A 16,746-nucleotide genomic window follows, 5' to 3' on the forward strand; every position below is an offset into this window, starting at 1 on the left:
AGTGCATTAAATCATGCAGATACTGGTCAAGAGCTTCAGTTAATGTTCACATCAACTATCAGAATGGGGAAAAAATGTGATCTGCAGTCTCTAGAGTTTACTCCGAATGGTGCCAAAAACAAAACATCCAGTGAGCGGCAGTTCTGCGGATGGAAACACCTTGTTGATGAGAGAGGTCAACGGAGAATGGCCAGACTGGTTCGAGCTGACAAAATGGCTACGGTTACTCAGATAGCCACTCTGTACAACTGTAGTGAGCAGAATAGCATCTCAGAATGCACAACACGTTGAACATTGAGGCGGATAAGCTACAACAGCAGAAGACCATGTCAGGCACTGTATTAGGACCATAGTGTTCCCAATATTTTTCTCAGTGAGTGTATATTTTAACTATAATTTATTGCCTCCAATTAAATAAGTAAAATAATTGAATTGGAAATTGAGTGTTAGTGATGCACTGTTTAATATTTAATATTTGTAGTTGTGTTTACAATGCAACAATCTGTTGACAATGCAGTATCTATTATTTAAAAGTTATTTGCTTAAAGGGATGGGTCTTCCAGAAATAAATTCTGTCAACATTTACCCACTTGTGATGTTCCAAACTTGCCCTCTTTCTTCCATAGCACACAAAAGGAGATGATAGACAGAATATTATAGACTAACAGCCTCAGTCACCTTTCACTTTCACTGGGAAGAAACTGTCTCCATCCTATTAACAGCCCTTTCCAAAACTCCACCCTTCAAAAACATGTCCACGAACCCAAGTGTATGAAATAATTTTGATGGAGTAATTTTTTGATTGGCTTCAAAAGTGAGTGCCCGCCCCTTCTTGTTTTACTGTTTACAGGACCTAGGGCTGTCACAGAGACAGGTGTGATTTTTCTGGACTCCTATTTAAGTGATATCTGTCTGGTAGTAAGAATTTTGTATGTGGTATTCCCAAAAAAAAATGTCAGTACCTTTTTTATTGTTTGTGTACAGTCAATGTGTTGTCACAGGTGTGTGTATATTTAAAACGGTTTCAAACATTTCTCATCCTATCACATTTTTGAGCTGAAATTATCTGTTTTAAAAAGTTTTGTTTAAAACTTTTATCCTTTTGCACGTACGATCGAACCAGTGTGATTACACTAGGCTGGGCTCAGACACGTATGATCAAACCGGTGTGATCTGCATTCCTGCTGCTGTTTACCAGCAAAAGGAAGCGGTTGTAATAATGAACCAGCTGCTCATAGTCTTTTCAACATCACAATATCTTAATATCACAATATCCATCATGGAGAAATTCACATGCAAAAATGTTAATTATTAATGTTATTGATTTTTCACTGTTCCCTGATATGGCAATGATGCTTTTTGCCTTGAGATTTGGCATGAGGGTGAGAGATGCATCAGTGGTCATAAACACAACAGTGCTGTTTCCCCTGCAGGTTCTGAGGTGCACATTTTGATGAGATCAAATTGAGAATGAGACATGCTGTGGATTCACCACAGGACATGTGATGAGCCGCAGCTGGGACCCTCCCAATCTCTCATATCATCTCCTCCCCTCCCCTGGGATGCTTAGGTCCCTTTAGACATTCCGCTGTTGCCTGGATACAGTTATAGAGTCCTTCCTTTTCCCCCTCTCAAATTTTATTGAGGGTTTTGGTGTAGTATCACATTCATACTACCTGACAGATCCCACACTGCTCTCCAAACCCCCCCGAGATATGGTCCGTTACACATGGCAACACCCAGACTGTTTTCTCTCAAGAGTTGCCAGAGTGAGGTGTAAATGGAGCCGAATCACAACACCCATATTTTATTTCACACCACTTTTTTATTTTTTATTTAATCATGTTTTTCGGCATTATAATTTCTTGCGCTCACAGGCTGCAACTAACAACGAATTTGGACGATTAATCTGTTGATATTTGTGCTTGCCAATGCAAGCATCAATATTATTATTATTGCTCAAACTTAGGGTTAGGGATTTAAACAATGTTTAAATTGTAATATGGACATGAACGAAACCTCAAATCATCTTTTTGAGATTAAAGGTGCTTTTACTTTTAGCGATAAAACTTACAATTTTTGCCTGGTAGACGATAAACCGTGAAAAAAAAAAAATCAGACAGACTTAAAATGAAGGTGTCACCTAAGCCATATCTAGGGACCAGAATAGCATAGAGACTTGGGGTGTGTTATTTGACTTGAGCTAATAAGCAACCACATAACGACACACTAACCACCACTCGAACCACATAGTATCACTGTGGTAACCACCCACAACAAGCTAGCACTGTGGCGGCAAGCACCACTCACATTTACTTCAGAAAATGTAAAAATGAGGTTTCTTAAAATAAACTAATGAAAAAGCCAAATTGTATTTCCAGCCTTTTATTGAAAAAGTATGTTATTCCTCATCTTGTCCAGGGCTCACCTTCAAATAATGTGCAAATTGAAGGCTATGAAGCAAACAAACAAATGAAAAACAAATGTAAATGTATGCTCTGCATTGTGTCCAAAATTTGTTACATTTTAATTTTAAAGTGCAGTAACATATAACAAAAACAGCAAGATCATCAACACCGACAAAGTAATAAAGTTACTTTATGGGACTAACAGTGTACTAATCATAACCAGACTTGGAGAGGGGAAATGTTTTCTTTTTTTTAATCTGTTTTATGAAGTAGATTTGAGGAACCTTCAATAAAGGAAGTGACAAGCATCATTTATGCAGCTCTGTGGGGGTCTGTGTCTGGGAGGAGTGCTGTCTGACTCCCTGAGCACACTCAATGGACCCCTAACCCTGCCCCCATCCCTCAAGAGAGGAACATGCCTGAGCGCAGCAGTGGAGCTTGTCTCAAGAGCTCCTACATAAGATTGGTCTCTACGTTCCTTCCTTTTAGTTTGTTATTGTGTGGGGGATGATGGGAGAGGGAAGACAGATTAGAATACCAGCACTTTTTTTGAGTGTTTACCATGGCCTACTTTAATTCTCTGAGGCGTAAACCAAACACACTGTACACAGACTCCTATTTTTCCTTCACAGCTGTATGAATAACTGGTTTTTATGTTTAAGGGATAATATAAGCCCTAATGGGTGTTTTTGTTTTGAGATATTGATAACATGAGCAGTTAATATAAAAACGTGTGTCTCTTTGCGTGTTCATTTCTTTTTGTTTCCCAAACAGAAGTCTGGTGAAGAAATACTGTCCCAAGCGCTCCAAAGAGGATGAGCCCAGGTTAGTTTAAACTTGAAGCAATGTCAACCGGAGAATAAATTGCTTTTTTTTTTTTTTTTACTTAAATTGGTATGCTCCAAATATTTTTGTTCCAAGCATTATATATATTAGTTATTTCTGTTTTTTTATGGCAGATAATTTAAAAATAAAATGGTGAATTTGTTATAAACACATGATAATAATTGGCATATATCAGATAAATAAAGGTACATGCTAGGGATGTTCTGATACTGGTATCGGAATCGGGTCCGATACCACGCTCATACTTGTGCTCGAAAAAATGCTACAGTACCAAAAACCGATACCATCAGAATGTGTTCATACTAGGAAGTGTGTCCTTCAAAGGCAGTACATACTCTGACAGTACGCAGCTGCTGATTGAAATGCTGAAATACGAAGTTGGTACTTCAAGCTTGAAATGCTCCGATGGTAGGAAAAATCATCATACCGGAATTTATGTATGAGTCATATGGCATGATTAATTGCTTTAATTTGTTATGTTTTAATTTTTTTATTTTTTTTTATAAATTATTCACAATAAATTAACTTGTTAAATTGACAGTCCTATTTTAGTACAACTGGATGGTTGTTTTCAGGGTTTCCATAGTCATAGAAATGTTTAAAATAGGGATTTCCAGGTCTGGAGTTAAGCCATGAAAAGAAGTTGTTAAATTCTAAATATAGTGAATCTAAATGTTACTTGTTATGCTCTTCTGTAAAATATTTCATTGGCTGGAAATTCTTTTTGTGTGCCATCTCTGTAAATTATTTTAGAAATCCTTATCCAGTTAACCGAATGACTGGAAAAATAATGAAAAATAATGGAAATTCATTGGTCAAAAGGTGCTGTGTATTGACCAATCAGCATTCAGCATTTCATAAGAAATAGCACAATAAAATGTATCATATAACCTATGATGTAAATCTGCAGATCTGCTGCATAATGATCATGCAGTGTGCTTATCCGTAATGCTGCAGATCAGCATAAAGGTTTAGACCAACAAGATATTGTCATTGTCATTAGTTATAGAATATGCTAGATTCTGTTGTTAGAATGAATTACATTGTTTTACTACGAGTGTACAGCATTACAATTTCTTACTGAAAATTTTAGCTACTATTAATCCTTTAAAGCTGAATTCATTACATTATTTCATTGCAAATTTTGGCTGCTATTGGTCTCTTAAGCAGCATGTTCTATCCTTTTGGCTGTAGATTTAGGCTGAAAGCAGAAAGGGGGAGTATATGCTGGGTGTCAGCTCGGGACCCTCTCTTGTCCCATAATGAATTCTATTAGATAGGCATCATTTCTACCGGCGTGTGTTTTTGTCCCAGGGCATTTCTCATGTAGTGTACAGACAGCCCGCTGATTAGAACCGAACCCTGAAGTTTGGGGAGATTTTCTTTGGATATAAAAAATCTTGCTGCAGCCCTCCCAATACACACACATCCCTAAAGAGAAGAGGTGAATGGCTTGGTGTGTGTGTTTGTGAAGGGGGTGAGATTTAATATAGTGAGCTAGTCATGCCTTGCAGCCTGGCCTTTAGTCAGTATCAACATACAGACAGACTAGAGTCTGCCTGCTCCCAGAGGCCATGATGGCAACCTAAAGAGTTGCAGAGTACATGTGTCTGGTGATAAATGCACTCAATTTTTTATGACCCATAGACCTCTCAAAAGCCAAACAGCAATAAAAAAAAATCCCAAACTTTAGCCTTTAAATTCAAAGTACATGTGATTCAGTTGTCCTAAAAGAACATATTAAGGTATTTAATGTTTTAAAATACTTCTAAATCGTAATAGACTGGCATATAGACCCATTTTGAGATTATCAGCATTGGCAGGTTAACAGGAATTACATGGTCATTCCACCTAGTGTCACTTTCAAAATCTACCGACAGCCTTGTCAATGAGTGCACATTTTCTATTTTTTTAAATGTTTTTGTGTGAATTGAGTAAATATGTAAATCTCAGTAATTTTGTGTACACCCTTTTTTGCTGTCATTAAATTGTATTACGTATATTGTCATTGGATCGGCCATTAAAATCCCATATCAGTCTACCATTACTTCTAATACTTAACCAATAATTAAAAGAGACTACTATATTGTGAATACAGTCACGACTAAAGGGTGCTGTGCGGCATGATGCACAGCAACTAACATAATATAGCATAATGTAATTTATAGAACACAATATAGCATGCATGGTCATAATATAGCACGACCTTAAGAACTTAATACTTTTATTCATTATAAAAATATTAAGGACACAGTAAAATAGTTTTAATGAAATCTTAAGCAAATTAATTAAGTGCCATCATTCCGCTAGAAAATGTAGGTAATGAAATGTAAACAATAACACTGCAGTGATATACTTGTTTCCGCATCATAGCTGTTATTTTGTGTATTTTAGCACGACCGGTACACTGTATTGATCAGTCAGAATCCAGAACTGCAACTATACATTTTATAATGCACTTTGTCATTTTAAATTAATTGAAAAGAGTTTCAATCAAATCCATCATTATTGTATGTTGTTTTCCTGCAGGTTCACATCCTGTCTGTCATTCTACTCCATACTGAATGAGTTGAATGACTACGCAGGTCAGCGAGAGGTTGTTGCCGAGGAGATGGGGCACAAGGTGTATGGGGAGCTGATGAGGTACTCACAGGACCTGAAGGCAGAGAGAAAACATGTGAGTACCAAATATTGAGCCAAAACATTATGACCACTCACAGGTGAAGTGAATATCATTGATCATTTCCTAACAAGGCCACATGTCAAGGTCTGGGTAGATTAGATGGTAAGTGAACAATCAGTTCTCTTAGCCATCGTGTTGAATGCAGGAGAAAGTCACTGAAAATGTTAATGATGGTTACTGGAGGAATGTGTCACAATACACTGTGCATCGCACCCTGCTGCGTATGGGGTTGCGTAGCCGCAAACCTGTCAGAGTGCCCGTGATGACCCCTGTCCACCGCCAAAAATGCTTACAATGGGCTCGCGAACGTCGGAACTGGACCTTTGAGCAGTGGAAGAAGGTTGACTGGTTCGATGAGGCCCATTTTCTTTTACGTCACATGGACAGCCGTGTACCAGTGTGCCATTTACCTGGAGAACTGATGGCACCAGGATGCAGTGTAGGAAGACAACAAGCTGGCGGAGGGAGTGTGATGCTCTTGGCAATGTTCTGCTGGGAAACCCTGGGTCAGGCCATTCATGTGGACTTCAATTTGACACGTGCCACCTAACTAAACATTGTTGCAGACAAGGTACACCCCTTCATGGCAATGGTATTCCCTGATGGCAGTGGCCTCATTCAGCAGGATAATGCGCCCATTCACACTGCACACATTGTTCAGGAATGGTTTGAGGAACATGATGAAGATTTCAAGGTGTTGCCCTGGCCTCCAAATTCCCCAGATCTCAATCTGATTGAGCATCTGTGGGATGTTCTGTACCAACAAGTCAGATCCACAGCGACTCCACCTCACAACTTACAGGACTTGAAGGATCTGCTGCTAATGTCTTGGTGCCAGATACCACAGGACACTTTCAGGAGTCTTTTGGAGTCCATGCCTCGGCGGGTCAGCACTGTTTTGGCGACACGCGTAGGACCAACAGCATATTAGGCAGGTGGCCATAATGTTTTGGCTCATCAGTGTATACACCTGAGTGACACCGCAATCCTGCCTGCTCTGGTGCAGCTCCAGGAAAGAGTTTGGATTTTTACATTTTGTTTGTTGCTCATGTGTCTATTCAACAGCACCTCCAGGAGGGGAGAAAGGCCCAGCAGTATTTGGACCAGTGCTGGAAACACATGGACAATGTGAGTGTATTTCAGATTGTTTATGTTTGTGCATGTTAGTTGCACAGCTTTCAGGGTTATACGCTATTCAGAATTGAATTGATAATACCTTTTAAGTTCCTGTTCAAATCCTAAGTTAGAATTGAATTTGAACTGAGGTTGCAAACAGGATGCAGACTTGTATTTTTTATGTATTTGGATCTAAGGAAGTAGAATTAAAATGTACAAATTACTATAACTGCTGTGAGTTCAGATTTAATAATATTTTTTACAATAATACATTTCTATTGTTAAATCAGTATTGATTAATAATGTAATCATGCACACAGCATGTGGAGTGCTCCCAGGAACATTATATTAGATGCATATTAATAGATTAGATTATGATAATTATCATTACCTGAAAACAATGATGGACATTTTGTCGGGCTGTATGGCATATAAAAATCTTTTTTTGATGGCTGTATGAATGATGAATCAGAATCAGAATCAGAATGAGCTTTATTGCCAAGTATGCTTACACATACAAGGAATTTGTCTTGGTGACAGGAGCTTTCAGTACACAACAATACAAAAACAATACAAAAACAGCAGCAAGACATAGATAATAATAATAATAAAAAATAATTATTATACACATACGTACATACACACATACACATGGGTAGTGCAAATCTAATACAATCTGTTATGTACAATGTAAATACAAATCTGTTATGTACAGTGCAATATTTTTTTTTTTTCTCCCCCCCCCAGAGGAATGAAATGGCAGAAGAGGTTGGATCTGTTGAAAAAAAAAAAATAAAAACATTCTACTGTACATATTAGGGAATATATAGACATAATTAGTCAAATGTATTATGTAATTATTAATGTCTTGTTGCAAAACAAATGAACGTCATTGAAAATTAGTGGTCAACCGACATGAGTTTGATTTAATTGCCGATATACAGGGAGCAGGGTGGCCGATAGGCCAATATTTTAATGCAGATATATCACATATTTTCACATGATACTAAATGGCATTTGCATAAAATTGCAACAACAACAAAAAAAAGTTAACTTTTTTTTACCATTTATATTTATTCAAAATGTCACAACTTTAATTTAAAAAAAAAAAAAATAATTAAAAGTTTTTTTGTGTGTTTTAGATGGTAGATAACAGTTTATCTTGGTTTCTGTTTAGTTATCCCATTTTAATAATTTGTTTGAACAAAGAAATTGTTAATACCTAAATAACATCACACGCAGTGTTCCAGCAACCACAGATGGTATGTGCGCTTTAGCATTAGCGATAGCATTTTCTCACAAAAAGACAGTCAAAATAATTGTACATACAGTACACAGTGAATACAACGTTTACTTATTTTCTTTTTCACTCTTGTGCAGATTCAGTTAGAGCTATATATTGGTTAACCACTATTCAAACTGAATTGCAATTCAGTAAATTCTTCTTGCTGTCATTCCTATTCAAATTCCAACATCCTGTGGGATGTAGCTAACTTGATTCAAATTCAAACTCATGAATTAAAAAAATAAGTTAATTCTTAAATTCTGAATTTGACAGTTGTGTCATTGACTGAGTGCAAGTGTGGGTGACCGAATCACAACCTTTCCTCCAGCTGTGACCTGGGATCCAGATATATACAAGATCCAGATGTTTTTTAGTTTGTGTATTCGTTTGTTTGTACAAAACAGAAGAAAGTGACAAAAACGGCAAAACAGAATGTGGTTGGCAATGCACAAATGCAAAGCCTCACATTATCAAGCTCTTATTCTTTCCATTCCCTCCGTCTCTCTCAAATTCATACCCTGCACTGCATTCCTGCATCCTGTAAGTTTCCTGCTTGTCAGTGTGTCTCATAGACTGTAAGGCTGGAGTATTTTTGCAGCTTTATGGTTGCTGTGGGCTCAAGCCAGCAACAGCTGAATCTGGCATTGAGAATGACCATGTCGTAATAACAGAAGTATTTTTCTTTCTTGCATTGTCACCAAATGAAACACAGATGCTCTGGAAGCTGTATCGCAAATTTCATAATCACTCTTGCTCTCTTTCTTGTTTTGGATGTTTTTTAAGTTTATCTGTATTTATGTTGCTACTAGATCAAATCCTGTCAGTTTTTACATCTTTTTACAAAGGAAGATGATTAATGCATACAGTAAGTAGTACTGCAGGAAATGCATCATGTCTGTATTGAGAGCCCAACATGTGTGTGTGTGTGTGTGTGTGTGTGTGAGATCTGTGTCACTCTCCTTTTGCCTGTGTGGATTTAACAGAGTAAAAAGAAGTTTGAACGAGAATGCAAAGAGGCTGAGAAATCACAGATGATGTACGAGAGGTTAGACAACGATATCAACGCCACAAAATCAGAGGTGGAAAAGGTAGTTGGTGTTCTCTCTTTCTGTGCAACACAACTTCTTGATAAATTAGTGAATGTTATTGTCATTGTCTTAATCGAACAAACCTTGAGATAAGTATTGTAAAACAGCATTTGAATGCAATTTTTGGCCAAATGCTGGAGTAGTCCTGAGGCCTGAACTGTATTCCAGAAGTATTAGTAATATAGATGACCATTCTCTCCTTCTTAGGCAAAGTCCCAGCTGTATCTGAGACAACACATGGCAGAGGAGAGCAAGAACGAGTATGCGGCCCAGTTGCAGAACTTTAACGGTGAACAGTGGAAGCACTTCAATGTGGCCATTCCTCAGATATTCAAGGTGAGACTTGTCCGTAACACTCAACACCCTACACAGTGTTAGATATAGAATAAATGCTTCCCCAAGTGTGATTTTTACTTTTTTATCTTTCAACTGAAATGGGTTTTCAGTGAATTCAGTAAAGGGTCAATTTACATATTATATATATATATATATATATATATATATATATATATATATATATATATATATATATATATATATATATTTATTTTTTAAGCTGATAATAAATTAAAAAATGTCAGTTCATGTTCAAAACAATTGTTTTATTTATGTATTTAGTATCAAATATAAAAAGTAATAATATTTCAACGATTAATATTATTAAAATTAGATTTTGAAATGTTATTAATGTACATTACATAATTCATATTTTTATAAAAACAATTTTTTTACCCATTTTTATTTTATAATAAAAGTGTACTAAAACAAAACATATTATTAATACTAATTAGTAATTATAAAAATATTCCTATTTATTTCGTTAAATTAAATTAGATGATTTTATCTATATCTACAGTATATAATGTTTCATTTATGTAGTGCAGCTTCCTTCTGTGTGTTTATAGAACCTACAGGACATGGATGAGCGTCGGACAGTTAAGTTGGGGGAGACGTACCGGAGTTTTGCTGAAGTGGAACGAAGAGTCATTCCCATTGTCTCAAAATGCCTGGAGGGCATGGTGACCGCAGCTAAGAACGTGGATGAGCGCAAGGTAAGTCTTGAGATGCGCAAACATACACTTCCACAAGTAACACGTTATGCTCCAGTTGGAACACAAGGGAATGTACTGTACTTCAGCCTGGGGTCATTTTGCACCACGATCCTTCATGGTAGCTATGTTCCACTACACTGATGGAGATAAAAAGAGAGTAAATGAAATGGCGAATGGGTGGGAGGAAGCGAAGGAGTGAATGGGAGGGAAGAAAGGAGGACAAGAGAAGCATTTTTTGCTCATTAGTTCGCAGGACGAATGCTTATGAAAAGGTTGCATGTAGCGCCACAACCACTGATTATATTTTTTTAAAGGTTTAGTTCACCCAAAAATGAAAATTCCTCATAATTTACTCACCCTCTTGCCATCCCAGATTTGTATGGCTTTCTTTCTTCAACAGAACACAAACAACGATTTTTAGAAGAATATCTCAGCTCTGTAGGTTCATACAATGCAAGTGGATGGTGTTCAGCACTTTAAAGCTCCAAAAAGCACAGATAATCATAGTTAAAGCACGTCCATGAAAGGACTCGGTTCATGCCGTGAATATTCACGGGAGAACTGACGTGATACAACCGGAAGTGCAGCTCGATTTGTAACGAGAGAAAGCTGTTCACAAGCTTCATTGGTTTTTGCTTTCATTTGAACATGCCAGTGCGCTTCCGTCACATGAGAGGCGGCGTGAACCGAATCCCCTCGTGGACATGCATCTGAGAGCTACCGGAAGTAGACAATTATAATGAAAAGGACTTAAATATTGATCTATTTCTCACCCAAAGCAATCATATCGCTTTAGAATACATTAATGTAACCACTGGAGTCGTATGATTACTTTTATTATGATTATCAGTGCATTTTAGAGCTTTAAAGTGCTGATCACTATCCACTTGTTGTATGGACCTACAGAGCTAAGATATTCTTATAAAAATCTTTGTTTGTGTTCTGCTGAAGAAAGTCATACACATCTGGGATGGCATGAGGGTGAGTATATGATGAGATCATTTTTATTTTTGGGTGAAATATCCCTTTAACTTGCCCAGTCTTTCTCTCTCTTTGTCTGTTGTTCAGTCCTGTTTTTCCACTCTTTTGCTCTCTTTCCTTATCTTTTCTTACTTCCTGACTAGTGTTTAGCATTTCAGTAGGGATGAGAATCTACGAATTTAAAGTTTCTGGTTCCGGTTCCAATTTTGGTTTATCAATTCTTTTGAGAAAGTAAAAATATAATTTATCCTCATTATATTGTACCGTATATTACAATATATAAACATTTTGTTTATATGTATGATAAAAATTGTAACAAAACGGGGTAGTACTGCACTGAGTTAAGTCTCAATTTTATGTACAACAGTTTCTGGTTTATTTTGAGTCACATATGAACGAAACCAGTGATTCGTGATTCAGTAAGAGTCAAATGTTAACTGCTTTGACTAATTTAGACATTTAAGACTGATGCATTCATCTTTGACTCATTTGTGAATAATTTTGACCATTTCATTAAAAAGCTCCTAAGAGTCAATGTTTTCACTAAATAGGCTACACTGGCTGTGCTTTATGCATTGTCATTACAACATGTGAGTGAGGACAACACACTAGGTAGACGTGTCGTCCATTTATTTTTTCATTGTATTATTTCGAAGCACCCACATTTTCACATTCAGTTTATACTGCAAGCTCAAAATGTAACATCATAAAGTATCATTTATTTTCCCTTGGTGTAGTGGATTCACTGTTCTAGTATTTTATCTGTATACAAATTTAGACCTTCAAGCACAGTTAACACAACCGACCGTCAATCATGCGGTTCTGGTATTTATTTTTTTAAATGGAACAGATTCTGAATAAGAACTGGTTGTCGATTCCCGAACCCTACTGATAATATCAACTTGCCCAGTCTCTCGTTTTCTTTTTCTGTCCTGTTTTTGCTCTCTTTCACTCTGTTCCCTGACTCACCAGTGGTCAGCACTTCGGTCCTGCCCAGCTTAAATCTAAGTTCCACTATTTAATTAATGACCCAATTGTTTTCTGTTCTATTTGTGAGCTTTACTGTGCGTTTTTCTGGGATTTCCTAATGCCCGCTGCTCATATGTTGAAGTTATATGAGTCTCATAGAGGCTGTTAAACTGATGTCGTGAAGCCAGAGCTCTTTTGTAATAAACGCCACACCCTCAACAATCATACTCCTCTCAGACCAGCTGACCATCCTCTATCATGTCTCTTCCCACAGTTTACCAACATTATATTCCTCACTCTTCCTTCTCATAATACGGGAAATTAATGCCTTTAATATAATACCATTGTATTCTGTGAAATTGTACCTTTTTTTGTCTAGCACTGGGTAACCACTTCAAGATACGATATGTATCGCAATATGTCACGATTCAGTATAACGCAATGCATCACAATATCATAGTTGGATTGTGAGCAAAACTGAGCCAAATACGCATGAGAGATTCTGCATCTCCGTGAAAAAAAGAGTGAATGTGCAGGTTCAGTTTCAGTCTCTCTTGTGTCTCATTGAATCGTCTCAGACTGCACTGTGAAATGCCGGTTTAGGAGATGCAATATATAACTGCCCTGGTGTTGTAATATAGTGATTAAAGCTATGGGCTGTTAACCAGAACATTCCTGGATCGATGCCATCATTGTGCCTGTAATAAGTGTACTAAAAGTCACTTTGGATAAACATGTCTGCTTTGTCTACTTGCTTATATACTTGATTCCAGGTTAAAGAAAGTTGCAATTGCTCAGGATACAGATAAAGTCCTAAACATTAATTTCAGCTTCCAGTAAGGTGACTAAAATCATTGCGAGCATGGAGAAAATACTGTTGCAGTGCTCTGTGCAATTTATAAGGTTAGTTGAGTCACTGAGTCGAGTATTTTGGTTAAGAGTGCAAATAAATAGTGCAGTACAAATATAGTTTTTGTGCCTATTAGTCGAGAAATAGAGGTGGTATGTGGGCGGAAGTGTTCAGGCAAAAGGTTTATTTTCATTTTATAATCGAATGTACAATGTATGATACTTGCTCTTGGCTCTTAAAAAAGAGGTTAAATCTGTTGTTATCCCACAGGATTCTGCAATTGTAGTGGAGTCGTTTAAGTCTGGTTTTGAGCCCCCTGTTGATTTCCCTTTTGAGGACTTCAGTCAGAACATCCAACGAACAGGGTCAGATAGCACCATCGGGACCCCAAAAACAGAGGGAGGCAAACCAGACCCCAAAACTGCGATCAGCAGGACCAAAAACAAACTTTGGCTTTTTGGGAAGAAGCCCAAGGTGAGGTTCACACATTCTTTCATTGACGTGCATTTTATGTCATTTTATTTCAACTTATTTCAACTTATGGCTCATTTGCTCAGGATAGGTAATAACTTAAAACCCACATCTGTGCTAGTCTTTCTACATTGGCTTGTATGAAGAGTCAAAATTTATAAGGTTTGGTCAAACTTTAACTTATGCATTCACAGCTCTACTGTCAGTACCTACATGCAACCTGACTTTTGTCTTTTTAAAAACATATGTCATTTCATGTTTCCCCTTCCCTTGAAAGTAGTTCTTGTTTTTAGAAACCATTGATTTGGAAGGTATGAACATTGAAACTCACTAGGAAACCCCAATCATGAAACTTTTTCAAAACTGACCCAGGTTTTTATAGATGCATATACGGGTGAAAATATCAAAGGGGTAATAGGTAAATTATACAATGCTATCTCCTCAATGAATAAAAATTCAGTTGACTATGTTAAACAGCAATGGGGAAAAAGACATGAGGGTGGAAATACCTGATGAAGTATGGTTACATGCTTGGGGAAACTCAGTGCTCCACTACTCACTCACTGATTTGGAGAGATTTTGGTTGGAAGAGTTTGATTAGATTTTTTTATAACGCCAAAGCAGAAATCTAAGTTCACCGGGATTCAGCACCCTTGCTGGAGGGAGTGTGGTTCATTTCAAGTTGACTCAGCCCACATTTTTTGGTTATGTCCACATATTCAACCTTTTTGGGTAAAGGTGGGACAATTAATGTCCAGGATCTTAGGCTTTAACATAGATGTGTTGTTTTCCTCTATGTCTCTTGGGGTAACTCCAGAAGGTTTATGCAAAGTTGATAATTACCACCTGAAGATCTTTTTGGTTGCTTGTAAAAAAGCTGTCACTAAATGTTGGCTCAAGAGAACTCTCCACCCCCCCCCCCCCCCCACGATGGACCTTTTTATAGGTATCGTTAATCAAATATGCTCCATGGAAAAAAAATTACTTTCTTCCTTTGGTTACAGAAGGACAAGGGAGGAAAATACTGGAAGAAATGGGATTGTTACACAAGAAATTGACACTGACTAGAACTCCTTCTTTAAATTTTTATTTTTCTCTCTATTGTATCAATCTACCGGTACCACATAGTTTCTGATTCCTTTGTAAGAAAAAAGAAAAAAAAAGAAACTCACTAGGAAACAATGTTACCAAGCTAGACTTTTTTCAGTTCAGTTGCTGGGTATCTGTAGATCCTTAAAACATATTAAAAGCTTAAGACCAATAAGCATCTTAAATATTGTTTGTGGAGATCTTAAATTTGAGGATTTACAGGTTTCTAACAATGCAGATTCATAGTGCTAAGTTAAGGAAGCAGTGCAGCATGTATCTAAACTAAGTGACGTGTTGTATCAGAAGTGCCTTAAATTTTGTTGTTGAATTGTCAATTTACATGTTAATTGTTGTATTGATGAGTTGTTAAAAGAATAGTTCACCCAAAAATCTGAATTTTCTCATCATTTACTCACCCTTACGCCATCTCAAATTCAGATGACTTTCTTTCTGCTGCTGAACACAAAGATATTTAAAATCATAAATGATGACAGTTTTTCCATAAAATGCAGGTCAACGGGGTCCAAAACTTTCAAGTTCCAAAAAGACCTTAAAGGCAGCATAAAGGTGAGGCAAAAGGTTCTTGGCACGATCATGATTTGAAGCTCAATTACAGTTCCTCATACTTGTTGCATACACAGCATGTGTACAGCGCTCTGTGCGTTAATCAAGCACAAGGAAGTGTAATTGAGCTTCAAATCATGATCCTGCCAAGAAGACTGCAGATGTCAAGATTTCTACTGAAAAAGGAGTTACATTTTTGGTGTTTCTCACCTAAAACCGATCGTATGGCTTCAGAAGACATGGATTAAACGATTAGAGTCATATGGATTACTTTGATGCTACCGTGATGTGAGCTTGAAAGTGTTGAAACCTGTTGACTTGCATTGAGTGGACAAACAGCATCATATCTCCATCAAACTTTCTTCGTTTGTGTTCCTCAGTAGAAAGAAAGTCATACCTGTTTGAGATGGCATAAGAGTGAGTAAATAATAAGATAATTATAATTTCCTTTAAAAGTGGTTTCTCTGATAAACCTCACTATTTCATAACTTAATATGAATTTATATTTGTTTTGTTGCAAAATTGGTTTAAATAAAAAAAATAAAATAAAAAAATAAAATTTTTTTTTGGTCCGTACATGCCCCCATGTGTGGACCCTCTCCATGTAGAATAAAACAGATTTTATAAGGTTACTGATATGACTGGATTCTTCATTTTAATGTGAGTGGTCATGATTTCCTACATATATTGCAAAATTACAATTCATGTCTTTAGGAGTTAAACTTTTTTAACTAGGAAAAAATGACTGAGTGCACCTTTAAAAGGTCTTTTTGAAATAAACGATTTATTTCATTAAACATGCAGATACCCCAAGATGTCTTGCTGGCAAACAAACAGGTTTTTGAATGTTCGTTTGTTTGTATTTACTTGTTTGGTTATTAGCTCAACTTAAATCTTGTTGTCCCAGCTTCCCCCATCCATCCCACCCCCACCCCTCCCAAGTTTTCCCTCTGGCCATTTTCAGCCTCCTAAATTCAATACTGAGCGGATAGCTAACCATCTGTCTGAAATGAGAATCACAAAAGCTAAGATCCCGTCCTTCCGAGCTTTGAAAAAAAGGGTAAGAGTTGGTCTGTGGTCAGCATGTGTGGGTTTGCAGTGATTTTGAAGTTACCACTTGCGCTTGGGCCAGTTTCTCTCACCCAAGGTTAAGCTAATTCCAGCACACAAGGACACAATTAATCTGTAAAAATGACTAAAGATTGTTGTTGAGTGAAGGAATAAGGCTTTATCTGGTTCCAAGGAGTTGTGCCCACGATTTTAGCGATGGGGTAAAATTGAGAGTTGGCATTTTTGCAAAAATCCTTAGAACAAGGTGGAGGTTATGTTGGCTGTGTGCTTTTT

At 37.0% G+C, this 16,746-nt stretch overlaps 1 protein-coding gene across 4 annotated transcripts in view; it reads left to right on the forward strand.

Moving 5' to 3' along the window:
* The window catches only part of fnbp1l (formin binding protein 1-like), an 81,878-nt gene that overhangs the window by 55,001 nt on the left and 10,131 nt on the right, over window positions 1-16,746 (forward strand). For 2 of the 4 annotated variants that reach the window (XM_051652775.1, XM_051652777.1), the window contains exons 3-9: window positions 3,183-3,233; window positions 5,784-5,931; window positions 7,003-7,065; window positions 9,322-9,426; window positions 9,634-9,762; window positions 10,332-10,478; window positions 13,549-13,752. In XM_051652775.1, the coding sequence (XP_051508735.1) occupies window positions 3,183-3,233; window positions 5,784-5,931; window positions 7,003-7,065; window positions 9,322-9,426; window positions 9,634-9,762; window positions 10,332-10,478; window positions 13,549-13,752 (847 nt within the window). Of the gene's footprint in view, window positions 1-3,182; window positions 3,234-5,783; window positions 5,932-7,002; window positions 7,066-9,321; window positions 9,427-9,633; window positions 9,763-10,331; window positions 10,479-13,548; window positions 13,753-16,309; window positions 16,463-16,746 lie in introns of all 4 variants that reach the window. The other 2 variants (XM_051652778.1, XM_051652776.1) reach the window with 2 other exon arrangements.

The sequence above is a fragment of the Myxocyprinus asiaticus genome, chromosome 24 (assembly GCF_019703515.2).
Source record: "Myxocyprinus asiaticus isolate MX2 ecotype Aquarium Trade chromosome 24, UBuf_Myxa_2, whole genome shotgun sequence".
NCBI lineage: Eukaryota > Metazoa > Chordata > Actinopteri > Cypriniformes > Catostomidae > Myxocyprinus > Myxocyprinus asiaticus.